The sequence below is a fragment of the Pan troglodytes genome, chromosome X, assembly GCF_028858775.2.
Source record: "Pan troglodytes isolate AG18354 chromosome X, NHGRI_mPanTro3-v2.0_pri, whole genome shotgun sequence".
Taxonomy (NCBI): domain Eukaryota; kingdom Metazoa; phylum Chordata; class Mammalia; order Primates; family Hominidae; genus Pan; species Pan troglodytes.
In genome coordinates this window covers 70,345,960-70,373,754 of record NC_072421.2, presented here as the reverse complement: position 1 = coordinate 70,373,754, position 27,795 = coordinate 70,345,960, and the positions used below count along the sequence as shown (strand labels likewise).

Sequence of the window (27,795 nt, the reverse complement as noted above, 5' to 3'; positions counted from 1 at the left end):
GAGATTGCACAATTGCACTACAGCCTGGGCAACAAGCGTGAAACTCCGTCTCAAAAAAAAAAAAAAAAAAGAAAAGAAAAAAGAAAGAAAGAAAGAAAGAAAAAGAAAAGAAAACTTGGGACGGGGGAGTGGAAAGTGCAGGAAGCAGTTAAGGTTCATTAGAAATACAGCTCGATTGCTTGGTTAAGTATCCCAGGGGTAGGTGCAGTGCATTGTGGAGATTTTGAGTACATTTGGATATTAAAACCTGTCTCATACAAAAAGGTGTTCAGCTAGGAGGTGTTCCATTTTTCTTTTGATTTCGTTTCATTCTAAGCCAGATTTGAGGGTGTGAGTTCAACCTAAGACTTTTAGACAACCCACCACCAGCACCAAACTTTAATGGGTGAGGCTGGAGACAGATCAAGACCAAAGAAGGCCGGGCGTGGTGGCTCACGCCTGTAATCCTAGTACTTTGGGAGGCTGAGGCAGGCGGATCATGAGCTCAGGAGATCAAGACCATCCTGGCTAACACGGTGAAACCCTGTCTCTACTAAAAATACAAAAAATTAGCCGGGCGTGGTGGCAGGCGCCTGTAGTCCCAGCTACTCGGGAGGCTGAGGCAGGAGAATGGTGTGAACCCGAGAGGCGGAGCTTGCAGTGAGCCGAGATTGCGCCACTGCACCCCAGCCTGGGTGACAGAGTGAGACTCCGTCTCAAAAAACAAACAAACAAAAAAGACCAAAGAAAACTGCTAAGACTGCGCCAGAACTCAAGAGAGAGCTAACTGTTTCTTCCAAAAACATGAACTTGCTGTTTATTGCCATTTCTGTATTTGATGCCGTTATAAGAGCAACTATAACCCTGCCACATATAGGATTACTTATGACAATTTCTGGCCAAATAGGTGAGTGCTCATACCAGCTAGTGTGCTATGCTTCATTTATCTCCCAGAAGGTAGTGTAATAATAGGCTTTCAGATTTTTTTTTTAATTTATTTTTTTATTGATAATTCTTGGGTGTTTCTCACAGAGGGGGATTTGGCAGGGTCATGGGACAATAGTGGAGGGAAGGTCAGCAGATAAACAAGTGAACAAAGGTCTCTGGTTTTCCTAGGCAGAGGACCCTGCGGCCTTCCGCAGTGTTTGTGTCCCTGGTTACTTGAGATTAGGGAGTGGTGATGACTCTTAACGAGCATGCTGCCTTCAAGCATCTGTTTAACAAAGCACATCTTGCACCGCCCTTAATCCATTTAACCCTGAGTGGACACAGCACATGTTTCAGAGAGCACAGGGTTGGGGGTAAGGTCACAGATCAACAGGATCCCAAGGCAGAAGAATTTTTCTTAGTACAGAACAAAATGAAAAGTCTCCCATGTCTACTTCTTTCTACACAGACACGGCAACCATCCGATTTCTCAATCTTTTCCCCACCTTTCCCGCCTTTCTATTCCACAAAGCCGCCATTGTCATCCTGGCCTGTTCTCAATGAGCTGTTGGGCACACCTCCCAGACGGGGTGGTGGCCGGGCAGAGGGGCTCCTCACTTCCCAGTAGGGGCGGCCGGGCAGAGGCGCCCCTCACCTCCCGGATGGGGCAGCTGGCCGGGCAGGGGGCTGACCCCCCCACCTCCCTCCTGGACGGGGCGGCTGGCCGGGCAGAGGGGCTCCTCACTTCCCAGTAGGGGCGGCCAGGCAGAGGCGCCCCTCACCTCCCAGACGGGGCGGCTGGCCGGGCGGGGGGCTGACCCCCTCACCTCCCTCCCGGATGGGGCGGCTGGCCGGGCGGGGGGCTGACCCCCCCACCTCCCTCCCGGACGAGGTGGCTGGCCGGGAAGAGGGGCTCCTCACTTCCCAGTAGGGGCGGCCGGGCAGAGGCGCCCCTCACCTCCCGGATGGGGCGGCTGGCCAGGTGGGGGGCTGACCCCCCCACCTCCCTCCCGGACGGGGCGGCTGGCCGGGCAGGGGGCTGACCCCCCCACCTCCCTCCCGGACGGGGCGGCTGGCTGGGCAGAGGGGCTCCTCACTTCCCAGTAGGGGCGGCCGGGCAGAGGCGCCCCTCACCTCCCAGATGGGGCGGCTGGCTGGGCGGGGGGGCTGACCCCCCCACCTCCCTCCTGGATGGGGCGGCTGGCCAGGCGGGGGGCTGACCCCCCCACCTCCCTCCCGGACGGGGCGGCTGGCCGGGTGGGGGGCTGACCCCCCCACCTCCCTCCCAGACGGGGCGGCTGGCCGGGCGGGGGGCTGACCCCCCCACCTCCCTCCCGGACGGGGCGGCTGGCCGGGCGGGGGGCTGACCCCCCCACCTCCCTCCCGGACGGGGCAGCTGGCCGGGCAGAGGGGCTCCTCACTTCCCAGTAGGGGCGGCCGGGCAGAGGTGCCCCTCACCTCCCAGACAGGGCGGCTGTCCGGGCGGGGGGCTGACCCCCCCACCTCCCTCCCGGACGGGGCGGCTGGCCAGGCGGGGGGCTGACCCCCCCACCTCCCTCCCGGACGGGGCGGCTGGCCGGGCAGAGGGGCTCCTCACTTCCCAGTAGGGGCGGCCGGGCAGAGGCGCCCCTCACCTCCCAGACGGGGCGGCTGGCCGGGCGAGGGGCTGACCCCCACCCACCTCCCTCCCGGACGGGGCGGCTGGCCGGGCGGGGGGCTGACCCCCCCACCTCCCTCCCGGACGGGGTGGCTGCCGGGCAGAGACGCTCCTCACTTCCCAGATGGGGTGGCTGCCGGGCAGAGAGGCTCCTCACTTCTCAGACGGGGCGGCTGCCGGGCGGAGGGGCTCCTCACTTCTCAGACGGGGCGGCTGGGCAGAGACGCTCCTCACCTCCCAGACGGGGTCGCGGCCGGGCAGAGGCGCTCCTCACATCCCAGATGGGGCGGCGGGGCAGAGGCGCTCCCCACATCTCAGACGATGTGCGGCCGGGCGGAGACGCTCCTTACTTCCTAGATGTGATGGCGGCCGGGAAGAGGCGCTCCTCACTTCCTAGATGGGATGGCGGCCGGGCGGAGACGCTCCTCACTTTCCAGACTGGGCAGCCAGGCAGAGGGGCTCCTCACATCCCAGACGATGGGCGGCCAGGCAGAGACACTCCTCACTTCCCGGATGGGGTGGCGGCTGGGCAGAGGCTGCAATCTCGGCACTTTGGGAGGCCAAGGCAGGCGGCTGGGAGGTGGAGGTTGTAGCGAGCCGAGATCACGCCACTGCACTCCAGCCTGGGCACCACTGAGCACTGAGTGAACGAGACTCTGTCTGCAATCCCGGCACCTCGGGAGGCCGAGGCTGGCGGATCACTCGCGGTTAGGGGCTGGAGACCGGCCCGGCCAACACAGCGAAACCCCGTCTCCACCAAAACCAGTCAGGCGTGGCGGCGCGTGCCTGCAATCGCAGGCACTCGGCAGGCTGAGGCAGGAGAATCAGGCAGGGAGGTTGCAGTGAGCCGAGATGGCAGCAGTACAGTCCAGCTTCGGCTCTGCATGAGAGGGAGACCGTGGAAAGAGAGGGAGACCGTGGGGAGAGGGAGAGGGAGAGGAGGGAGAGGGAGAGGGAGAGGGAGAGGGAGAGGGCTTTCAGATTTTATCCTTATTATTAACAAAATCATTTTGTACCTTTTAAAGGGAATTTTTAAGCCTTTTTTTTTTGATGGAGTCTTGCTTTGTCGCGCAGGCTGGAGTGCAGTGGCGCGATCTCGGCTCATTGCAACCTCCGCCTCCCAGGTTCAAGCGATTCTCCTGCCTCAGCCTCCCGAGTAGCTGGGACTACAGGCACGTGTCACCACACCCATTTTAAGCCATTTTTTAACCCATATGGTTTGGTTAACATAGTAACTATATGCCTTCCATTAAAGTTATTTAACATTTCAAAAAATTATTTTATGACAAACAAGATATCAAAGCAAAGCAAAACTGTCCAGTTTGCTTACTGTTAAATAGGGAGGTTTTCAGTAAGTGTTTTTTAACATTTACCAAAATAAATGGAAGGGTACTAGAAGAGGGAGCTTTTAGGACTGGGAAATTTGGTCCAAGATATTACAAAATTTTTATTTTAATGGATAGATTTTTCACCTCTGGTGGTATAGATTTGTCTTCTTTAAGAAGAAGCAAGAATTCTTGGGTCTTGGCTATGTATTTCACTTTTGAGGCCAAACCACAGGATTTCTTCCAGCTACCTTGGTGATAGTAGTAGCCTGTACAGTCGTATTAATTCATTGTAAACTCATGGCTGTGTTCCCATTCAGCAGACATTTAAAACCACTGCTGCCTCCCTGTGGCCCAGGTCAGGGCTCCTTCAACTTGAATGTGTATATGAATCACCTTAAAATGTGTCATCTTGTTTAAAAATCATCATGTTAAAATACAAATTCTGACTCAGGTCTGAGGCAAGTCTGAAGTTCTGCATTTCTAACAAGCACCCAGGGAATGCTGATGCTCCTGGTCTATGGACCACCCTTTAAGTGGCAAGGGCTAGAGAACAGTAGTGGCAGCTGTGGGGTCAAGAAGAGGAAATGGGGAATAGGCAGCTAGAGGTTAGATGTGGTGAGGCCTCTTATTGGGTTAGCTCCCTTTATTCCCTCACTCGCTTCTATTTGTCATTTTTCGTGAGGAGTAGGTTGAGAGGTTCTGAGTGAAGTCCAATTCCAACCATTTTGCCCCTTCTCGCCTCGCTCTCAGAGGCAGATAGTAGGGTTCAAGTCTAGAAACATTACATTTTGGGTTGCCCATTTTTTATCTGTTAATAGAATGATAGTTATCCACCAAGCATTTTTGTATGTGTTATCCTTTTATCTTCACATAAGTCCCATAAAGTTCCCCATTTTACAAATAAGAAAACTGAACTACAGAACAGTCGACTTATCTGAGGTTATAGAGCTAGTAAGTACAGAGTTAGGACAGGAACCCAATTCTCTGACTCCAAATCTGACTCCAAATTCAAAATGCATGATAACATAGCTGCCTATTAAAATAAAGATATAGCTGAAAGGATTAGATAGCCCAATTCGCAACTGGTTCAAATGAAAATATCCCTGCCTACTAGTTTGTCCTGAAAGTTGTAACTCACAGGGTAAAGTCTGTCTGATACCTGATTATTTGTTTAACTTGAATATAATTACTTTTGTTTACTTACCTATAAACTCAAGGGAAAATCTATCTTCTTGCCCCTTATTAATAGAGTCACTACTGTAGATGTGAGGCAGTGAAGACCGCACAGTGCAATGGAAGAACAGAATGTGTTTATTACTCCAGCCTATTGGAACCAGAAGTTGAGACGTATTTTCTTCTCAGACTGCTGGCTTCTGTTTCTAGCTTCTGGCATACACTGGGTCTGACTCACTGACCTCTCTTTGTTCTCTCTGTTATTATTAGGATAGTTAAGCCTAAAGTGGCCTCCATGGAGGAGATGGCCACCTTCCACACTGATGCTTATCTGCAGCATCTCCAGAAGGTCAGCCAAGAAGGCGATGATGATCATCCGGACTCCATAGAATATGGGCTAGGTAAAGTCATTACCAGGCAGTGTTGGGAGATGGACAGACTAATTTTTTTTATAACTTGTATGATTTTTTAAATATTTTTTCATTAAGAAATCATGTGTTAACTGTCAATCTTAATCTTTTGGTTTAGCCACATATAACTCACTAAACAAGCAAACCATATGAGCTGAGCAAAACCACATGAAGGGTTAGATGAAAGAAAACCTTTCAGTTGCTTATGCCCTACTGGCAGTGCTCAGATCTGGTCTGGCTGTATATATGCTGATTTAGCTGTCCTGTGACCTTATATTTTAACTGGAGTACAGATTTATGTTCTGGCTAAGTTTTTGTACCTCACCCCTCATTAAACAGCTGCATTTTTTAAAACTGTAAGTGACCTGCAGGATAGTCTAGAAAAACAGCATGGTTTAGCAGAGGAACATTGAACTGGGGGGTCAACAGAGCTGGGTCCCAAGCCTGGCTCTGTGTGACCACTGACAAGACACATCACCTCTCAGGCTTGATTTCTCTATCTGTAGTCTGTGACTAGTTCATCAGGAGGGTTTATCCTTTCTAGCTCTAACCTTTTAAAATATTATATCCCCAACATTGGAGTTGTTTCTGTCTCAGTTGGAGCTGATATTAGCACAGTGGCTTTTTAGTAGGTTAGGTTGTTGTCACACCTCAACCTATTCCTCCTCTTTTTCCAGTTCACCTTTTAACCAGCTCTTCTGATTTTTGCCCTAAGGTTATGACTGCCCAGCCACTGAAGGGATATTTGACTATGCAGCAGCTATAGGAGGGGCTACCATCACAGCTGCCCAATGCCTGATTGACGGAATGTGCAAAGTAGCAATTAACTGGTCTGGAGGGTGGCATCATGCAAAGAAGTAAGAAAATGACCTTTCTGTTTTCTGACTCTTTCCTTGAGTCAGTTTCTCAGTTATGTAAACTCTTATGCTTATTGTATTGACATTTACAGAGAGACGTGTGTGTATGTGGCACTTTACAAGGCATTCTGAAGAAATCCAAGTGAAATAGAAAAAAGATTACCTAATATAGTGGAAAGCACACTGCTCAAAGTCAGGACACCTGGGCTCTACACCTGGTTTTTCTAACTTGGCTAACTGACTTGGACTGATTACCCTCCCTAGGCCTCAGTTTCTTCATCAATAAAATGAACAAAGGATACAACTAGACAGTCTCTAAATTCCTTTTCGGCTTTCTAGAAATTCCCCTGTCTTCGAGGGACTTACAGTCTAGAAACATTAACAAAATTAGAATAGAGAACAACATTAGTTATGGTACCAATGGAATATATGTATGAGCTGAAGAGACTTATCAGTAGAAAGAAATTAATCATGGAAGTCTTGGCAGAAGTGAATTTTAGAGCTAGTTCTTAAAAGAAGTGGCAAACAGATTTTTAAAAAGGTGGAAAATTGACGCTAATAGGTTTAAAACAAAAGGCTGAAGAATCAAGAGGAGGGCTCATGCTTCTCTAATGAAAGTAGCAACCCAGAGGTAGATGTCTCTCAAAGACAAAGGGCTTGTGAAAAGGCTCTTCCTAGGTGCTTCTTGGAGTTAGAGGAGAAGTCCTTTGGAGTGTTTGTTTGTTTATTTGTTTGTTTGTTTTTGAGACAGACTCTCGCCCTGTCGCTCAGGCTGGAGTGCAGTGGCGCGATCTCAGCTTACTGCCACCTCCGCCTTCCCAGTTCAAGTGATTCTCCTGCCTCAGCCTCCTGAGTAGCTGGAATTACAGGCACCCGCCATCATGCCCAGCTAATTTTTGTATTTTTGTAGAGACAGGGTTTCACCACGTTGGCCAGGCTGGTCTTAAACTCCTGACCTCAGGTGATCTGCCTGCCTCGGCCTCCCAAAGTGCTGGGATTACAGGGGTGAGCCACCGCGCCTGGCCACCTTCTAGAGTTTTATGTTAACATGTCAAACTGCAGTAGTCTGTCTGAGAAGGATTGCTGGGCCCTCCTTCAGCATTTGGGACTTTGTTTGATATTTCTGTAGTACTTAATCCACATTGAAGAAGAAGGATTTTTTAAACTCTGAATTTATCGATCCTCTGTCTGAGAGAAATGAAGCCACTGTGGTAGTAACTGCCAATGCATCACTCAGGAATCAATTGTTCATGCAATCAACCGTGACCTTAGGTGCTCTTAGGTCAAGAGAAAACAACACTTTGTTTTTCAGAATAAAACACAGCACAACTTCAGCATATGCAGGTTAAGATAATAACAGAATTTTTTCCATCAAATTGACAGATTTTGTGGCCAAGGAAGTCCTTGAAAAAGTTTACTGCTAGAATTTACTAGTTAGGCAACAGAGCAAAGGAAACCAATGTTTTAGTAATGAGTCTTACATGGTTTTAAAAACAGAGACAAGCTGCCTTTTGTTAGCTTTTGCTTGCTTGCCTGCTTCCTTTTTTCTTGCTTTGTTTGTTTGTTTGTTTTTTGTTTTTTGTTTTTTAATAAAGACAATGTCTCCCTATGTTGCCCAGGCTGATCTTGAACTCCTGGGCTCAAGGGATCCTCCATCCTCAGCCTCCCAAGGTGCTGGCATTACAGGTATGTGCCACCACACCTGGCCTCTTTCTTTCTTTCTTGTTTTGTTTTTTTCGAGACAGAGTCTCTCTCTGTCACCAAGGCTGGAGTGCAGTGGTGCAATCATAGCTCACTGCAGTCTCAAACTCCTGGGTTCAAGGGATCTGCCCACCTCAGCCTTCTAGGTAGCTAGGACTACAGGCACGTGCCACCATGCTTGGATAATTTTTGTATTTTTTGTAGAGATGAGGTCTTGCTATGTTGCCCAGGCTGGTCTCAAATTCCTGGCCTCAAGTGATCCTCCCACCTTGGCCTCCCAAAGTGCTGGCATTACACATGACAGCCACTGCACACCGCCTGCCTTTTTTTAAGTTCAAAATAAAGACAATGACTGCTAGGAGAAAAAAAATGACCCTCTCCCCTCCCAGGTGCAGAGTGAAAGGAGAAGCTAAGCTTCTCTGAACGAAAGACTTCTAGGTCCTCTTGGGCTTAGCAAGTTGAGAAGAAAAGTAGTGTGGCTTCATAGAAAAGGCTTGCTTCTATGAATGACATCCAGTTTATTATGCAATTAAATTAACTGCAGAAGGCCTACTAGGGCCTGGGTCATTTTCCAGTGGAGTACTCTGCTTCTTATTACTGTTTTGCTGCCAAAGGAAGTACACTCTGTCTTGACCCAATCACGACTGCTTCTGGGCTGCACACAGACATGGGGATACCCACATATATCGCCTTAACTGTTGCAGACATCTTTCAGCTGATCCTGCATGGAAACGGACATGCCTGTGATAAATATAAATTACAGAGTCTCTAGAGATTGCCCCAGTTTAGGTCTGAATTCCAGGGTGTTCTTGGCATAACTAGAACCTCTCTGTAGATGGACTACAGGCATTTAGGCCACAAACTTACATCTAGCCAACATTTACCTATTATAATCACAATATTTGCTTAAACTTCCCATCTGCAAATATATGTACAGATTCATACATGCCATTTATTCATTGAACAAGCATTGATAAAGCACCTACTATATGTCAAATGTATGTTTATCATCACCAGTAAGCAGAGATATAGAAATTGAAGCAAGATATATTGTTTCCCCTACCAAGTTTGAAAAAGATTCTTTATTTCAAAATATCCAGGTGGTGGAAGGATTACAGTGAAATTAGTACAACCCCTTTTGAAAACTTTGGAAGTGTTAAGAATGGGAAAAAATGTTCATACCAGTTGGCCCAGTAACAATATTCTTGGCAATCTGTTCTAAGGAAATAAACCAATTCTACCTGCAAGAAATTTATATCTTAGGAGTAAGACAGCAAATAATTGCATTTGAAAGCTAAAAAAGGATGATTCTCAAAGAATATTCTACAAAAGAAGAGTAACAAAGGACTAATACTATTAGATATTAAGCATCCAAAACTACAATAATGAAAACACTGGTACAAAAATTATACACCCCCCACCCCAACAAAGAGACCAATTATATAGAATTTAATCTATTACAAAGGATGCATTGCAAGTGAATGGGAGTTGAAAGGTCTGTTGAGTAAATGAATGGTATTGTGACAGCTTGTACCATTATACCCTCATCTACTGTAATAAACTAAAATGAGTGACAGCTAGATTGAAAAGTTAAATATTTAAAAAAGCAAATTTTAAACACTAGAGTGAATGGATATTTATCAAGCTTCTAAAGGGGAAGAATTTTCTAAGCTTAGAAAGTAATTTTTTAAAATCACAAAGGAAAAGATCAAACCTGACTGTACAAAATTTTAAAACCAAAATAACTTTTAAAAGGTTTTTTGGCTATTTTCAAAATCTAAACACAGACTGAAAAAGCCTATGTATCATAAATATGACAAAGTGTAACAGGCTTGTATTATCTAACCCACTCCTACAATATAATGTATAAGAAGAAATCTGCACAAAGAACACGAATAGAAAATTTACAAAGGAGTTTAAGGACAACTGGAAAACATCGGAAAATGTTCATCACTACTAATCAAAGAAATGTAAATTAAAACCATTAGGTAAGCCTCTTTTTTTTTGAGACAGAATCTCAGCTCTGTCGTCCAGGCTGGAGTGCAATGGTGTGATCTCGGCTCACTGCATCCTCTGCCTCCCGGGTTCAAGCGATTCTCCTGCCTCAGCCTCTTGAGTAGCTGGGATTACAGGCGCGTGCCACCATGCCCGGCTAATTTTTTTATTTTTAGTAGAGACGGGGTTTCACCGTGTTGGTCAGGCTGGTCTCGAACTCCTGACCTCATGATCTGCCCGCCTCGGCCTCCCAAGGTGCTGGGATTACAGACATGAGCCACCACTTTTTAAGCCTAAATTTAACAGAATTGAAAAAGATGGTACTCAGTTTCCTAGTGAGTGTGGTTTGGAAGAAAGCATTTTGGTAGCCAATGTGTATTAATGCCCTTTGATCGGGTAATCTTACTTCTGGGAATGTGGCCTAATTTTTTTTTTAAATATGGGAAACAAACTATTTTCATGAAGGTATTTATCAGTGTTATTTATAAAATTTTAAAAACTAAAATAACATGAATGCCTAGCAATAAAGGAATGGTGAATCTACTCCTTAGAATATTATCCTATTGTTTTACTGTTTTCCTTCTGTGCAAAAGCTTTTTGTTTTTATTTATTTATTTATTATTTACTTACGAGACAGGGTCTTGCTCTGTTGCCCAGGCTGGAGTGCAGTTGCACGGTCTCGGCTCACTGCAACCTCTGCTCCCCAAAGGTCAAGCAATCCTCCCACATCAGCCTCCTGAGTAGCTGGGACTACAGGCACATACCACCACACCTGGCTTTTTTTGTAGAGATGGGGTCTTGCCATGTTGTCCAGGCTGGTCTCTAACTCCTGGGCTCAAGCAATTAGCCCACTTTGCCCTCCCAAAGTGCTGGGATTACAGTTGTGTGCCACCATGCCCAGCCTTATGCTATTATTTTAAATAATGATTATAAGGATTATAGGAAACTTCAGATAAATACTTTATGTGTGTCAATAAAAAAGCAGGTCTTGGCTGGGCGCAGTGGCTCATGCCTGTAATCCAAGCACTTTGGGAGGCCGAGGCAGGTGGATCACCTGAGGTCAGGAGTTCAAGACCAGCCTGGCCAACATGGTGAAACCTTGTCTCTACTAAAAATACAAAAATTAGCCGGGTGTGGTGGCGGGCACCTGTAATCCCAGCTACTCGGGAGGCTGAGGCAGGAGAATCGCTTGAACCCAGGAGGCAGAGGTTGCGGAGAGCCGAGATCGTGCCACTGCACACCAGCCTGGGTGACAGAGTGAGACTGTGTCTCAGAAAAAAAAAAAAAGAAAAAAAACAGATCTTAAAAATGTATGCACATTGTAATCACAGCTTTGTAAAACATATATGAAGAAAAAAAGACTGGTGGGAATGATAACAATGGTTATCTTAGACTAACAATAATATAGTGGCAGAATTATTTTTTTCTCCCAAATATTATTTTTTATTTTTTAATTTAATTTTCTTTTTACAACTTTATATATATATTTCTTTATTTCAATAGGCTTTTGGAGAACAGGTGGCGTTTGGTTACATGAGTAAGTTATTTAGTAGTGATTTCTGAGCTTTTGGTGCACCCATCACCCAAGCAGTGTACACTGTACCCATTGTGTAGTCTTTTATCCCTTATCACCCCTCATCCTTTCCCCTGAGTCCCCAAAGTCTAATGTGTTGTTCTTATGCCTTTGTGTCCTTATAGCTCATCTTCCACATGAATGAGAACATACGACGTTTGGTTTTCCATTCCTGAGTTACTTCACTTAGAATAATAGTCTCCAATTCCATCCATGTTGCTATGAATGCCATTATCTCATTCCTTTTTATGGCTGAGTAGTATTCCATGGTGTATATATAAAACATTTTCTTTATCCACTTGTTGATTGATGGGCATTTGGGCTGGTTCCATATTTTTGCATTTGCAAATTGTGCTGCTATAAACATGCGTGTGCAAGTATCTTTTTCGTATAATGACTTCTTTTTTTCTGGGTGGATACCTAGTAGTGGGATTGCTAAATCAAATGGTAGATCTACTTTTAGTTCTTTAAGGAGTCTCCACACTGTTTTCCATAGAGATTGTACTAGTTTACATTCCCACCAGCAGTGTAAAAGTGTTCCCTTTTCACCACATCCATAACAACATCTATTATTTTTTGATTTTTTGATTATGGCCATTCTTGCAGGAGTGAGGTAGTATCACATTGTGGTTTTGATTTGCATTTTCCTGATCGCTAGTGATGTTGAGCATTTTTTCATATGTTTGTTGGCCATTTGTATATCTTCTTTTGAGAATTGTCTATTCATGTCCTTAGCTCACTTTTTAGTGGGATTATTTGCTTTTTTCTTGCTGATTTGTTTGAGTTCTTTGTAATTCTGGATATTGGTCCTCTGTCAGATGTATAGATTGTGAAGATTTTCTCCCACTCTGTGGGTTGTTTGTTAACTCTGCTGATTATTTCTTTTGCTGTGCAGAAGCATTTTAGCTTAATTATGTTTCATCTATTTATCTTTATTTTTGTTGTATTTGTTTTTGGGTCTTTGGTCATGAATTCTTTGCCTAAGCCAATGTCTGGAAGGGTTTTTCCAATGTTATCTTCTAGAATTTTTATAGTTTCAGGTCTTAGATTTAAGTCTTTGATCAATCTCGAGTTGATTTTTTGATAAGGTGAGAGATGGGGATCCAGTTACATTCTTCTACATGTGGCTTGCCAATTATCCCAGCACCATTTGTTGAATAGGGTGTCCTTTTCCCACTTTATGTTTTTGTTTGCTTTGTCAAAGATGAGTTGGCTGTAAGCATTTGGCTTTATTTCCAGCTTCTCTATTCTGTTCCATTGGTCTATGTGCTATTTTTATACCAGTATCGTGCTGTTTTGGTGACTATGGCCTTATAGTTTGTAGTTGGGTAATGTGATGCCTCCAGATTTGTTCTTTTTGCTTAGTCTTAGTTTTGGCTTAGCTTTTGGTTCCATATGAATTTTAGGATTGTCTTTTCTATTTCTGTGAAGAATGATGGTGGTATTTTGATGGGAATTGCACTGAATTTGTAGATTGCTTTCGGCAGTATGGTCATTTTCACAATATTGATTCTACCCATCCATGAGCATGGAATGTGTTTTCATTTGTTTGTGTTGTCTCTGATTTCTTTCAGCAGTGTTTTGTAGTTTTCCTTGTAAAAGTCTTTTATGTCCTTGATTAGGTATATTCTTTTTTTTAATTTTTATTAGTAAACTACATTCAATCATATTTTAATCATATTTTTAAAAGATAATACATCATGAAAAAGTAGAATTTATACCAGGAATGTAAGTATACTGTAACATTCAAAAATCAATAAATGCAATTCACCACATAAGTGTATTAAAAAACAAACCATATGGTTGTCCCAATAGATACAGAAAAGGCATTTGAAAAAGTTCACCTTCAGGCCATGATAAATATAGTCAGCAAACTAGGAATAGAAGGGAACTTCTTCAAATTGATGAGGGCCATCTACAAAGAACCTATAGATAACATCATTCATAATGGCAAAAAACTGAATACTTTCCCACTAAGATTGGAAACAAGGTAAAGGTGTCCATTGTTATCATTTCTTTTTTTTTTTTTTTTTTTTTTTTTTTTTTTTTTAGTATTTATTGATCATTCTTGGGTGTTTCTCGGAGAGGGGGATTTGGCAGGGTCATAGGACAATAGTGGAGGGAAGGTCAGCAGATAAACAAGTGAACAAGGGTCTCTGGTTTTCCTAGGCAGAGGACCCTGCGGCCTTCCACAGTGTTTGTGTCCCTGGGTACTTGAGATTAGGGAGTGGTGATGACTCTTAACGAGCATGCTGCCTTCAAGCATCTGTTTAACAAAGCACATCTTGCAACGCCCTTAATCCATTTAACCCTGAGTGGACACAGCACATGTTTCAGAGAGCATGGGGTTGGGGGTAAGGTTATAGATTAACAGCATCCCAAGGCAGAAGAATTTTTCTTAGTACAGAACAAAATGGAGTCTCCTACGTCTACTTCCCTCTACACAGACACAGCAACAATCTGATTTCTCTATCTTTTCCCCACATTTCCCCCTTTTCTATTTGACAAAACCGCCATCGTCATCATGGCCCGTTCTCAATGAGCTGTTGGGTACACCTCCCAGACGGGATGGTGGCCGGGCAGAGGGGCTCCTCACTTCCCAGACTGGGCGGCCGGGCAGAGGCGCCCCCCACCTCCCAGACGGGGCAGCGGCCGGGTGGGGGCTGGCCCCCACCTCCCTCCCGGATGGGCTGGCTGGCCGGGCGGGGGCTGCCCTCCACCTCCCTCCCGGACGGGGTGGCTGGCGGGGTGGGGGCTGCCCCCCACCTCCCTCCCGGACGGGGTGGCTGCCAGGTGGAGACGCTCCTCACTTCCCAGACGGGGCAGCTGCTGGGCGGAGGGGCTCCTCACTTCACAGACGGGCGGCTGCTGGGCGGAGGGGCTCTTCACTTCTCAGACAGGGCGGCTGGGCAGAGATGCTCCTCACCTCCCAGACGGGGTCCTGGCTGGGCAGAGGCGCTCCTCACATCCCAGACGGGGTGGCGGGGCAGAGGCGCTCCCCACATCTCAGACGATGGGCGGCCGGGCAGAGACGCTCCTCACTTCCTAGATGGGATGGCGGCCGGGAAGAGGCACTCCTCACTTCCCAGACTGGGCGGCGGGGCAGAGGGGCTCCTCACATCCCAGACGATGGGCGGCCAGGCAGAGACGCTCCTCACTTCCCAGACGGGGTGGCGGCCAGGCAGAGGCTGCAATCTCGGCACTTTGGGAGGCCAAGGCAGGCGGCTGGGAGGTGGAGGTTGTAGCGAGCCGAGATCACGCCACTGCACTCCAGCCTGGGCAATATTGAGCACTGAGTGAGTGAGACTCCATCTGCAATCCCGGCACCTCGGGAGGCCGAGGCTGGCAGATCACTCGCAGTTAGGAGCTGGAGACCAGCCTGGCCAACACAGCAAAACCCTGTCTCCACCAAAAAAATACGAAAACCAGTCAGGCGTGGCGGCACGCCTGCAATCCCAGGCACTCGGCAGGCTGAGGCAGGAGAATCAGGCAGGGAGGTTGCAGTGAGCCGAGATGGTGGCAGTACAGTCCAGCTTCCCCTCGGCATCAGAGGGAGACCGTGGAGAGAGAGGGAGAGGGAGAGGGAGACCGTGGGGAGAGGGGGAGGGGGAGGGGGAGAGGGGGAGGGGGAGAGGGAGAGGCTAGGTATATTCTTAAGTATTTTATTTTTTCTGCAGCTATTGTGAAAGGGGTTGAGTTCTTGATTTGATTATCAGCTTTGTTGCTGTGGTGCATAGCACAGCTATTGATTTATGTATATTAATTTTGTATCCTAAAACTTTGCTGAATTCATTTACCAGTTCTAGGAGCTATTTGGATGAGTCTTCAGGGTTTTCTAGGTATATGATCATATCATCAACAAAGAGCAACAGTTTGACTTCCTCTTTACCGATTTGGGTGCCCTTTATTTCTTTCTCTTGTCTGATTGCTCTGACTAGGACTTCCAGTACTATGTTGAATAGAAGTGGTGAAAGTGGGCATCCTTTTCTTCTTCCAGTTCTTGGGGGGAATGCTTTCAACTTTTGCCCGTTCAGTATAATGTTGGCCGTGGGTTTGTTGTAGATTATTACCTTTTATTACCTTAAGGTACGTCCCTCCTATGCCAATTTTGCTCGGGGTTTTAATCATAAAGCGATGCTGAATTTTGTCAAATGCTTTTTCTGCATCTATTGAGATGATCATGCGATTTTTGTTTTTAATTCTGTTTATGTGGTATATCACACTTATTGACTTGTGTACGTTAAACTGTCCCTGCATCTCTAATATCGAACCCAGTTGATCATGGTGAATTATCTTTTGATATCCTGTTGGATTTGGTTCACTATTATCTTGTTGGAGATTTTTGCATCTTCATCAGGGATTTTGGTCTGTAGTTTTCTTTTTTTGTTATGTCCTTCCCTAGTTTTGGTATTAGGGTGATATTGGCTTCATAGAATGATTTAGGGAGGATTCCCTCTTCCTCTAACTTTTGGAATAGTGTCAATAGGATTGGTATCAATTCTTCTTTGAATGTCTGATAGAGTTCAACTGTGAATTCGTCTGGTCCTGGGCACTTTTTTGTTGGCATTTTTTGTTGTTGTTGTTACCATTTCAATCTCGCTGCTTGTTGTTACTGGTCTGTTCAGAGATGCTTTATGTGCCTGGTTTAATGTAGGAGGGTTGTATATTTCCAGGAATTTATCCATCTCCTTTAGGTTTTCTAGTTTGTGCACGTAAGTGTTCTTAGTAGCATTGAATAATCTTTGGTATTTCTGTGGTATCAGTTGTAATATCTCCCATTTCATTTCTACTTGAGCTTATTTGGATCTTCTCTCTTCTTTCCTTGGTTCATCTTGCCAATTGTCTATCAATTTTATTTATTTTAAAAGAACCAAAGTTTTGCTTCATTTATCTTTTGTATTTTTTTGTTTGTTTGTTTCAGTTTCATTTAGTTCTGCTCTGATCTTGGTTATTTCTTTTCTTCTGCTGGGTTTGGGCTTGGATTGTTCTTGTTTCTCCAGTTTCGTGAGGTGTGCCCTTAGATTGTCTATTTGTGCTCTTTCAGACTTTTTAATGTAGGTATTCAATGCATTTGCTAAGGGGCATTTCCCCTTAGCACTGCTTTTGCTGTATCCTAGATGTTTTGATAGGTTGTGTCACTATTATCGTTCTGTTCAAAGAATTTTTAAATTTTTGTCTTGATTTCATTGTTGACCCAATGTTCGTTCAGAAGCAGGTTATTTAATTGCCATGTATTTGCATGGTTTTGAGGGTTCCTTTTGGAGTTTATTTCTAATTTTATTCCACTGTGATCTGAGAGAGTACTTGATATAATTTTGATTTTTAAAATCAAGGCTTGTTAAAGATTTTCTTAAGTGAGACTTGTTTTGTGGCCTATCATATGGTCTGTCTTGGAGAATGTTCCATGTGCTGATGAATAGAATGTATATTCTGCAGTTGTTGGGTAGAATGTTTTTTTTTTGTTTGTTTGAGGTGGAGTCTCCCTCTGTCACCCAGGCTGGAGTGCAGTGGCGCAGTCTCAGCTCACTGCAAGCTCCGCCTCCTGGGTTCACGCCATTCTCCTCCCTCAGCCTCCCTACAGGCTCCCACCACCACGCCGGGCTAATTTTTTGTATTTTTAGTAGAGACGGGGTTTTACCATGTTAGCCAGGATGGTCTGGATCTCCTGACCTCGTGATCCACCCGTCTCGGCCTCCCAAAGCGCTGGGATTACAGGCGTGAGCCACCGCGCCCAGCCTGGGTAGAATGTTCTATAAATCTCTGTTAAGTCCATTTGTTCGAGAGTATAGTTTAAGTCCATTGTTTCTTTGTTGACTTTCTGTCTGGATAACCTGTCTAGTGCTGTCAGTGGAGTATTACAGTCCCTCACTATAATTGTGTTGCTGTCTATCTCATTTCTTAGGTCTAATAGTAATTGTTTTATAAATTTGGGAGCTCCAGTGTTAGATGCATATATATTTAGAATTGTGATATTTTCCTGTTGGACTAGTCCTTTTATCATTATATAATGTCCCTCTTTGTCTTTTCTAACTGCTGTTGCTTTAAAGTTTGTTTTGTCTGATATAAGAATAGCTACTCCTGCTTGCTTTTGGTGTCCATTTGCATGGAATATCTTTTTCTGCCCCTTTACCTTCAGTTTATGTAAGTCCTTATGTGTTAGGTGAGTCTCCTGAAGATAGCAGAAACTCGGTTGGTGAATTCTTATCCATTCTGCCATTCTGTATCTTTTAAGTGGAGCATTTAGGCTACGTTCAATGTTAGTATTGAGATTGAGGTACTATTCTATTCATCATGCTAGTTGTTGCCTGAATATGTTGGTTTTTATAAATTGTATTGTTGTTATATAGGTCCTGTGAGATTTATGCTTTAAGGAGCTTCTATTTCAGTTTACTTTGAGGATTTGTTTCAAGATTTAGTGCTTATTTTTAGCAATTCTTGTAGTGCTGGCTTTGTAGTGGCAAATTCTCTCAGCATTTTTTTTGTCTGGAAAAGACCATATCTTTCCTTCATTTATGAAGCTTAGTTTCCAGTGGATACAAAATTCTTGGTTGATAATTGTTTTGTTTAAGGAGGCTGAAAATAGGACCCCAATCCCTTCCAGCCTGTAAGGTTTCTGCTGAGAAATCTGTTAATCTGATAGGTTTTTCTTTATAGGTTACCTCATGCTTTTGCCTCACAGCTCTTAAGATTCTTTCCGTCGTCTTGACTTTAGGTAACTGATGACTATGTGCCTAGGTGATGATCATTTTGCAATGAATTTCCCAGGTATTCTTTGAGCTTCTTGTATTTGGATGTCGAGCTCTCTAGCAAGGCTGGGGAAGTTTTCCTTAATTATCCCTTCAAATATGTTTTCCAAACTTTTAGATTTATCTTCTTCGTTGGAAACACAAATTATTCTTAGGTTTGGACATTTAACATAGTCCCAAACTTCTTGGAGGCTTTGTTCATTTGTTAAAATTCTTTTCTCTTTGTGTTTGACAGATTGGGTTAATTCAAAAGCCTTGTCTTTGAGCTCTGAAGTTCTTTCTTCTGTTTGTTCAATTATATTGCTGAGACTTTCCAGTGCATTTTGCATTTCTCTAAGTGTGTCCTTAATTTCCAGAAGTTGTGATTGTTTTTTATTTATGCTCTCCATTTCACCGAATAATTTTCCTTTCATATCCTTTATCATGTTTTTGATTTCTTTAAGTTGGACTTCACCTTTCTCTGGTGGCTCCTTGATTAGCTTAATAATCGACCTTCTGAATTCTATTTCTGGCAATTCAGGGATTTTTGTCTTGGTTTGGATCCATTGCTGGTGAGCTGGTATGATCTTTTGGGGATGTTAAATAACCTCGTTTTGTCATATTACCAGAATTCTGTTTCTGGTTCCTTCTCATTTGGGTAGACTGTATCTGAGGGAAGATCTGGGATTCAAGGGCTGCTGTTCAGACTCTTGTCCCACGGGGTGCTCCTTTGATGTGTTGTTCTCCTCCTTCCCCTAGGAATGGGGCTCCCTGAGAGCTGAACTGTAGCGATTGTTTTTGCTCTTCTGAGTCTAGCCACCCAGCAGAGCTACCCAGCTCCGGCCTGGTACTGGGGAGTGTCTGTAAAGAGTGCTGTGATGTGATCTGTCTTCAGGTCTTGCAGCTGCTCCAGTGGAGGTAGCAGGAGAGTGAAGTGGAGGGTCCTTAGTTGTGTTTTTCTTAAGTGCACTGGTTTTGTGTTGGTTGGCCTCCAGCCAGGAGGTGGCGCCTTCAAGAACGCATCAGCTGTGGTCCTATAGGGAGGATGCAAACTTGCCCTGGGGACACCTGTTTAAGTATTCAGGTTTCTCAGGCAGTGGGCAGGGCCATAGAACTCCCAAGAGATTATGACCTTTGTCTTTGTCTATTGGGGCAGGTAGAGAAAGACCACCAGGTGGAGGCAGGGGTAGGTGTGTGTCTGAGCTCAGAGTCTCCTTGGGTGGGGCCTGCTGTGGGGGACGGGGGTGTGGTTCCCAGTCCAGTAGAGTTACATTCCCAGGGGGATTATGGCTGCCTCTGCTGAGTCATACAGGTCTCCAGGAAAGTGAGGGAAAGCTGGCAGTCACAGGCTTCACCCCGCTCCCACGCAGCCTGCAGTCCTAGAGGCCGGTCTCACTCCCACTGTGCCGCGCTCCCCGCCCTCCCCGCGCTCCCCGCCCTCCCCGCGCTCCCCGCCCTCCCCGCGCTCCCCGCCCTCCCCCCGCTCCCAACAGCACTGAGTCTATTTCCAGGCAGCCAGTGACCAGGGCTGAGAACTTGCCCCAGACCATGAGCCTCCCTGTTGAGAAAGCAAGCCAACTTACAGTTGTTTGGCATCTCAGGGAGCCTGCAGCAGTGATCCAGTTCCTTCAAAGGGTCTGTGGATTTTCTTGGCTTCCCTGGTATATTCCTGGGGTAGTTTTAGGAGCAAAAGTTCATGATGTGAGTCTCCACATGCTGCTCTGTCCATCCGAGCAGGAGCTGTAAGCTAGTCCTGCCTCCTAGCCACCATATTAGTAGGCAGAATTATTGATGATTTTTTAAACATATTTTTCTCTAGTTTTCAAAATTTCTGTAATGATATTATATTATTTTGTAGCTAAAATTTTACCAAGATAAAAAGAGAATCCCCAAAATTACAGCAAATTTAACAAAGGGTTAAAATCTCTAACTGTTCTAATTGATTTTTTTAAACACTAATACTCAGATAAATGAACAAAAAACACAAATAGACAATTCACAAAAGAGGAAACATTAAACAAGCATGAAAAAATATTTAGTATCACTAATAAATAGAGGAATTGAAATATTAGCAGTTAGCCCTTGAACAACACAGGTTTGAACTGTGGGGATTAATTTATATGCAGATTTTTTTCTATAAATACAGTCAGCCCTCCGTATCAGCAGGTTCTGCATCTGCAACCAAATACAGATACAAAATACAGTATTTACCAAATGCAAAACCCACATATACAGAGGGCTGACTTTTATCATCTGCGGGTTCCATGGGGCCAACTGTGGGATTTGAGTGTGCATGGATTTTGGTATCTGCAGGGGTCCTGGAACCAATCCCCCACAGATATCAAGGGATTGTATATATATTTTTCCCTCCTACCAATATGAGCCAAACAAAGGAAGATCTTTGATAACATCTATTACTCTTGGTAATCTATTCTAAGGAAGTAAACCGACCCAAAATATGGTAAAGATGTGTTCGTGAAGATGGTACTTTCTCTGTTACTTATAGTAGCCAAAAAAGGGGCAGGAGGGAGACCCAAATATTCAACAACAGTGGGTTAGGTAGTATACCGCAACATATCCACTTGAAGGGATATTATAAAACCATTAAAAATGGTGGCTATTGGCCAGGCGCGGTGGCTCACACCTGTAATCCCAGTGCTTTGGGAGACCGAGGCAGGCGGATCACAAGGTCAAGAGATCGAGACTGTCCTGGCCAACATGGTGAAACCCCGTCTCTACTAAAAATACAAAACATTAGCTGGGCATGGTGGCATGAGCCTGTAATCCCAGCTACCCAGGAAGTTGAGGCAGGAGAATCACTTGAACCTGGGAGGAGGAGGCTGCAGTGAGCCTAGATCATGCCACTGCACTCCAGCCTGGGCGACAGAGGGAGATGCCGTCTCAAAATAAATAAATAAATAAATAGGGTGGCTAGTACAACTGCATAAATAGAAAAAATGCTTATCTTATAATGTTGATTTTGTTTTTAAAGGGCAGTTGGCTAAACCTCATATATTCACTTAGATTAGAGTCCTGTAAAGAATATATGCATATGAAAATAGAGGGAAATAAAACACAATGTTAACAGTGGCTTTGTGAGGATGGTGATATTGGGTATGTGATACATATATATATGTGTACAGGCGTGAGCCACAGCATCCAGCCCTATATTTTTATATGTACACACTTATATAATATACTCACATCTTTTCTGTTTCCTATATTTTCTCTAACGTGATTGTATTACTTTTATAAATAAAACTTTTTATAATAAAAACTGCTGGAAACATGGCAGGAAGTAGTTATAATGCAGTGTGGTCAGAGTGTTAACATTATATACAAGGTAGTGTGGTGTACAGAAGAAGGAATAGGAATTTGCTTTCCCATTGGTGGGGATAGAAAATTCCAAGCAGAGGAAATAATGAAATTCTGGCACCAAGAAAATACAGAACATTTGTAGAACCACAAGTAGTGAAATGTGGCCAGAGTCTGAGGGCAAATAGGACAAGGTCAGATTATAAAGGTTTTATAAGCTATGCTGAGGAATTGGACTTTTTTCTGTGCTTGATGGGAATTTACTAAAGAATTTTAGGGAGGACTGAAAATGTACTGGTTGGATTGGAGGGAACTGAGACTGGAGGCAGGGGAGGCTTTCACAATCAATCAATTAACGAACATCTATTAAACTCCTTCTGTATGCCTGGCACTGAGGAAACAAAGAGGTATACAGGAGGTTCTTATTACTTGAAGGCAGTTGGTACTGCACAAAAGGCCATTAGTGAATTTATTTAAAAGGGGGACCAAAATTTTAGAGTAATAGTGGAAGGGGTAGGGTTTGATTAGGATGCTAGCTTGAATAACTAAAAGCTATTAAAATATACATATTTTGTCTCATTTAATAAAATTGAGTGCTAGATATAACAATGCACTAATTCTTAAAACAAAAAATTTATAAAAGATTCATGGCTTTTGTTTTGTGCCTAATTTTTCAAACAAAATTGCATGATATTTCAAGATGGTGTGTTTCACTTCCTGTGAGATATTTGTAGCATGATCTTTAAGAGGGCTGATTTTGCCAAAATATTCAAGGACTTCATTAGTGTTCCCAAAGGCTTTTCCTTAATCACTTGGTATTCAAATCATTCTGTTTTGAACCACTTTTAAAATCATTATTCATATTTATTTTTCTCCTCTTCAATTGTGGACTGTTCTACCAGATCCTCATCAGTTGTGTGTGTGTGTGTGTGTGTGTGTGTGTGTGTGTGTGTGCTGACTTCAAGATTTCCAGCATCTTTTTATAAGATTTGTAATTTTACTTTCTGACAGATTTGCATTGAATTGCTAACTGATATACCTGACGATCCATGAGAGACAAAATGACTGAACAGATGGATGGGGTTAGATTCTGGTATTTAAAGGAGTGGGTTCTTTGAGCTGGGACTGCTATAAGTGGTCAGTTCATTAGCAAACACTTGAGGGCAGTTGGTACTGCACAAAAGGCCATTAGTGAATTTATTTAAAAGGGGGACCAGAATTTTAGAGTAATAGTGGAAGGGGTAGGGTTACGACAGCTTTTGTATCCTTAGAAAACCTCAAAGCCTGGGTACTGCTGGGGCTAAGATAATAAATTCTCAGTAATGAGATCTGCCTATTTCAGCAAAGGTCTAGTGCAGTGTTTTTCAAACCAGGGACTGCAACTTGTTGATGGACATTATATCAATTTAGTGGGCTACAACGAGCTTTCTTTCATATCAAGGTGGGTTTCGTGAAACTTGTTCTGGGGTGTGTGTGTGTGCATGTATTATGTGTTTGTGTGTGTGTGTGTATGTACTAGGTCACAGTGTGAAATGTCAAGCCACTGTAGAGTAGAATGACTGTGAACATTAAAGTAAGACCTGGATGTAAATTCAGGCTCCACCACTTACTAGTTATGTGTGTAACCTCAGGATTATTCCAGGAACAGCATGTGCAGATGCTTAGAGGTGTGAAAGTTGGTGGGGTGGGGGGGACTTCCAAGTTTGTCATTAAAGCTGGAACCATAGGTTCCTAAGATAAATGGCCAGAGATAAGTTTGGAGAGGTATAAAGAGTCCTTGAATGCCAAGCTAAACAGCTTGGACTTGATCCTTTAGGTCAGTGGTTCTTAACCTTCTTTGGTTGTGGACCCCACTGAATTTTCCACGACCAAAAAAGGTTTAGAACCACTGACCTAAAGAATGCATATACATCCCCTAGAAAATCTACATACACAAATTTCTCCTTGTAGTTTCAGAAAGTATAAGGATTTCCTGAAGCCCATGTATGGGTCCTAGATTAAGAACTTCAGCTTTAGACAGTGAGAAGTCACTGAAAGAATTTTTAGCCAGGAAGAAGTAATGTTGTCAGACATGCATTTTAGGAATATGACTCTAGCAATAGTTGGCCGTTAAACCAGAGGGACAGTGACTGTCCATAGAGAAATCTGTGAGGACATTATTTTGATAATATTTCCAAGAAGAGATGAAAGCAGCGGTGATGAGCATAGAGGAGAGAATAAATTCAAGAGCCATTTAGTAGATACAATAGATAGTAAAGAAGACCAATTAGATATAAATGATAAGGAAGGGGTGGTCTAGATTTCTTGTATAGATGATTAAATTATGTTGCCATTAACTAAGAAGCCTATGGGGTGAAGATTCATGTGCTTATGGAACATCTAATTGAAGATGTCTATTAGAGAGCTGATAATAGGGCCCAGCCCAGGACTTCTCTACATTTGATGTGTATATGAAACCTCTGGGATTCTTGTTTAAATGCGGATTCTAATTCAGTAGGTCTGAGATGGAACCTAGGAATCTGCATTTCTAACAAGCTCCCAGGTAATATATGCTGCCAGTCTGTGGAACATACTTGAAACAGCAAGAGACTGGAGCTCAGGAGAATCACCTTCACTGAAGATAGAGATTTGAAAGTCAACAGCATTATAGATTGTATTAAAACTAAGGAAATCAATAAAATCACCTTGGAAGCATATATAGAATAATAAGGCGGGGGGGAACAAACAAATACTGAGACTTATGGGACTCCAGTGTTTAAAACGGGGTGGAAAAAGAAAAGCCTCCAAAGGAATCCTGAAAAGGAATGGTCAAAAAGAAAGAGAATCAGAAAAGACATCATAGAAACCAAGGGTGAACCTCAGGAAGACCAGTTTGAATAGCAATGTCTGATACTGTAGCGCATGCATCTGCAACAGAAGTGATATTGGCCCCAAGGGAACAAAAATTTATTCTTGGTAGAAGGAGGTGAAAAAAACTTATATTTTATGATGGTTTACAGTCCTCCAATGTACCACAGTACGTAAACAGATGTACAGTATATCTGCAGTATTAAAATGTTATGGGGGGGTCAATTAGGAAAAGGTATCTAAAAAGGCTCTTTCAGTAGAGGTGGGACATGATAATGAAAAAATGTTTGACAGCCTGGGCAACATAGTGAGACTCCATCTCTACAAAGAATTAGAAAATTAGCTGGGCATGGTGGTGCATGCCTGTAGTCCTAGCAACTCAGGAGGCTGAGGTGGGAGGATCACTTGAGCCCAGGAGTTTGATGTTGCACCACTGCACTCCAGCCTGGGTGACAGAGCAAGACCTGGTCTCAGAGAGAGAGAGAGAGAGAGAGAGAGAGAGAGAGAGAGAAGAGAAATGGTTGAGAAACAGTGCTATAGAGATGACGTAAGATTTATCAGTAAGGAGGTGATGATGAAGATATCTTCAAAGGATGAAAAGGGATGTGCCAGTGAGACAAGGAGGTGGCAGGGTAGGGGTATTCCAGAAGGCCAGAACAACATTTTTAAAAGTAGGGCAATATAAAATAAAAAGGCAGAAATAAAATAATGTAAAATAAAAAGCAGAGCAATGTAATATAGTTTGGCAGATTTGAGAAACTACACATAGCTCAGTATTGCTGGAGGGTTAAGGTATAAAGTAGATAATGGCAGAAGAAGAGGTAGAAACACAGGAAATGGGTCATGAAGCACTTCATGTATATTGGAATCACCGAATTTTAAAATGTAGATTTCTGGGTCTCTCTCAGACATCTTGATTTGGTAGGTTTGGGGTAGTACATAGGAACCTGCACTTTCAAACTCTAGGAATAATTCTGTTATATGAATTTTAAGAAACTCTGCTATAGGAAATGAGGAGCCACTGAAAAATTGTGTTAGGAAGTAACACGGTTAGATGTTTGTAGGAAAATAACTCTGATTGCAGTTATAGCAGATGGATTGCAAGAGGCATAGGCTGAACGTAGGGAGACCACTTAAAGTATCACAGTCCCACTGAAAAATGAAGACCTGAACTTAGGCAAAGCAATGAGATTAGGGGATGGGGAATGGTGAAGGCTGATTTGAGACAGCTTTAAGAGATAAAAGCAAGTATTGATGATTAACTAGATGTGGGAGGAGATGAAAGATGAGGAAGATAACTCAGGTTTCTGGCTTGCCTAAGTGGAGTCCCAAGCAAAATGGGAATAACAATAGCTAACCTATGTTGAGCTATATAGTAGGCGCTACCTTATATGCATTTTTCTCATCTATCCTCAGAGGAACACTAAGCAGTAGGTACAAATTATTATCTCTGTTTTATACATGGAAGTACAGAGAGGTTAAATGACTTGCTGAAGGTTAGTAAGTGACCAAGTTGGGTTCAAACCCAGTCAATCTGATTCTTCAAGCTGGCTACTTAACCACTGTGCTACACTTACTACACTACCTCAATAAATAGGAATAGGTGGTGGTGTGCATCAGAGGTAATATATAGGGAAATTTGATATCCAGATTTGGAAATGGAAGTAGAAGCTGGAACTGGAGATAGATGTGTTGCCAGTATATCAAGTGGTGGTGAAAACCATGAAAATGGATGGGATTACTTAGGGAAAAGGTAGATAATAAGGAGAAAATGAAAGTAGAGCCTAGAACCCCAAGAGGCACCAACTTGTAATGGGCAAGCAGAAGAGGCTCCAGTTGATTCAGCTGAAAAGCAACAATCAAGTCTAGCCATATAATCAAAATAGAAAGGGGTTATGGAATCCCAAGGGGGCAGAAGAGCTTAAGGAAGAAAAGAGTTCTCAACAGTTTAATGTACCACAAAGAGGTAATCTAGATAGGTACTGAAGTGTGAATCGTATTTGACAATTAAGATGGTCATTAATGACCTTGGTCAGAGAACTTTGTAGAAAGTGATGGAAGTATACCTCAAACCATTGAGGGGTGAGTAGGAACTAACGAAATAGGAAAGGAAAGCTACTGTGTCTGTCCAGAGGTTTGAATGATAAAGAAAAGAGGAGGGGTGTGGTCAAGGGAAAGTAAGGGTTGAGGGGTGGTTTGTTGGTATTGTTTTAAGAGATTAGGAACATTTAGATTAAGAACATTTAGGAGCTGAAGGGGAAATATTGGAAATATGAAAAAGATAAGAGATGGAGCAAAGTCTTAGAGGTGGCAGGAGAGAGTGAGGTGAATGTCTTTTAGAGAAGCATCTCTTGTGAAGCCAGAGCGAAAGAAGTCAAGAATGAGTGTGGTAAAGGAGTGTGGGGGTTGCCTGCTAGCACACTGATGAAGTGCCTGTCCAGTGGCCTCTGCTTCTCTATGTTGTCCTCTTGCCTTGTGTCACTTGTTCACAGACCTCTTTGAATCCTTTGATTCTGCCTTCTGTCATCAGTGTCTTAGGAAGTCATCTTGTTCCATGTAAATTCCCTTACATGGAACTAACCCTATCCATGACATTATTCATTTCACCCAGCACGGTGACTCCTAACCTCCAGAATGTGTCTAGATCACATCTTGCTTGGTTACTTTGACTGGCTAGTCTTCACCCTTCCACCAGCCTTTTCTAGTGTCTTATTCTGTTTGGTTCTGCATCTCAGTTCCCAATATCTTCCTTCATCTTACTGATAATACATTTAAGACCCACATCTCTAACATGACCACATCCTTCTTCCCCCAACAATTCTGTAATTTACCCTCTTGTCCCATAACATTTCAGCCTTCTGTCCAGCAACATAGGATCTATGCCAGTTAGGTCCCCTCTGTCCTGCTTCCCTGCTAAGAGAGGGAGAAATTACTCTCCCATGGAATGCTATTGGTTTCTGGGACTTCCACCTGGGGGCAGTAAATGGTAGAGCCATAAAGCTCTATGCTGTTTGTCTTGGCAAGCTCTACAGGAAGAATGTAGAACTAGACCTCCAGCTCTTAGTTACCACCCACCCAGCAGTTAGAATCAAAGCTACTAGAGCTGTATACCAAGAGCTTCACCCTTTTTGCCTCAGAGAGAGTAAATGGCAGTGAATTACACTACAGTTCCAGTTCCCCAAAGGGCTCTGTACACAGTGTAACTTGTTAACCAAGTAGCCAAACCTCCTCCTCTATCCACACCACCCCAGCTCCAGCCTTTATAAACAAATAAATAACTGCATGAAAATGGAGATCTGGATTCAGTA

At 43.7% G+C, this 27,795-nt stretch overlaps 1 protein-coding gene across 19 annotated transcripts in view; it reads left to right on the top strand.

The window, feature by feature from the left end:
- The window catches only part of HDAC8 (histone deacetylase 8), a 245,363-nt gene that overhangs the window by 1,489 nt on the left and 216,079 nt on the right, over window positions 1–27,795 (top strand). For 13 of the 19 annotated variants that reach the window (XR_001713995.3, XR_010154640.1, XM_016943141.3 and 10 more), the window contains exons 3-4: window positions 5,335–5,465; window positions 6,190–6,331. The exons of 5 other annotated variants lie outside the window; for them this stretch is intronic. Coding sequence is in view for 12 of the 14 variants with exons in the window: in XM_016943141.3 (XP_016798630.1) it covers window positions 5,335–5,465; window positions 6,190–6,331 (273 nt within the window). In the remaining 2 variants the exon portion in view is untranslated. Of the gene's footprint in view, window positions 1–5,334; window positions 5,466–6,189; window positions 6,332–6,423; window positions 6,636–27,795 lie in introns of those variants that run through there. One more of the 19 variants, XM_003317520.4, reaches the window with a different exon arrangement.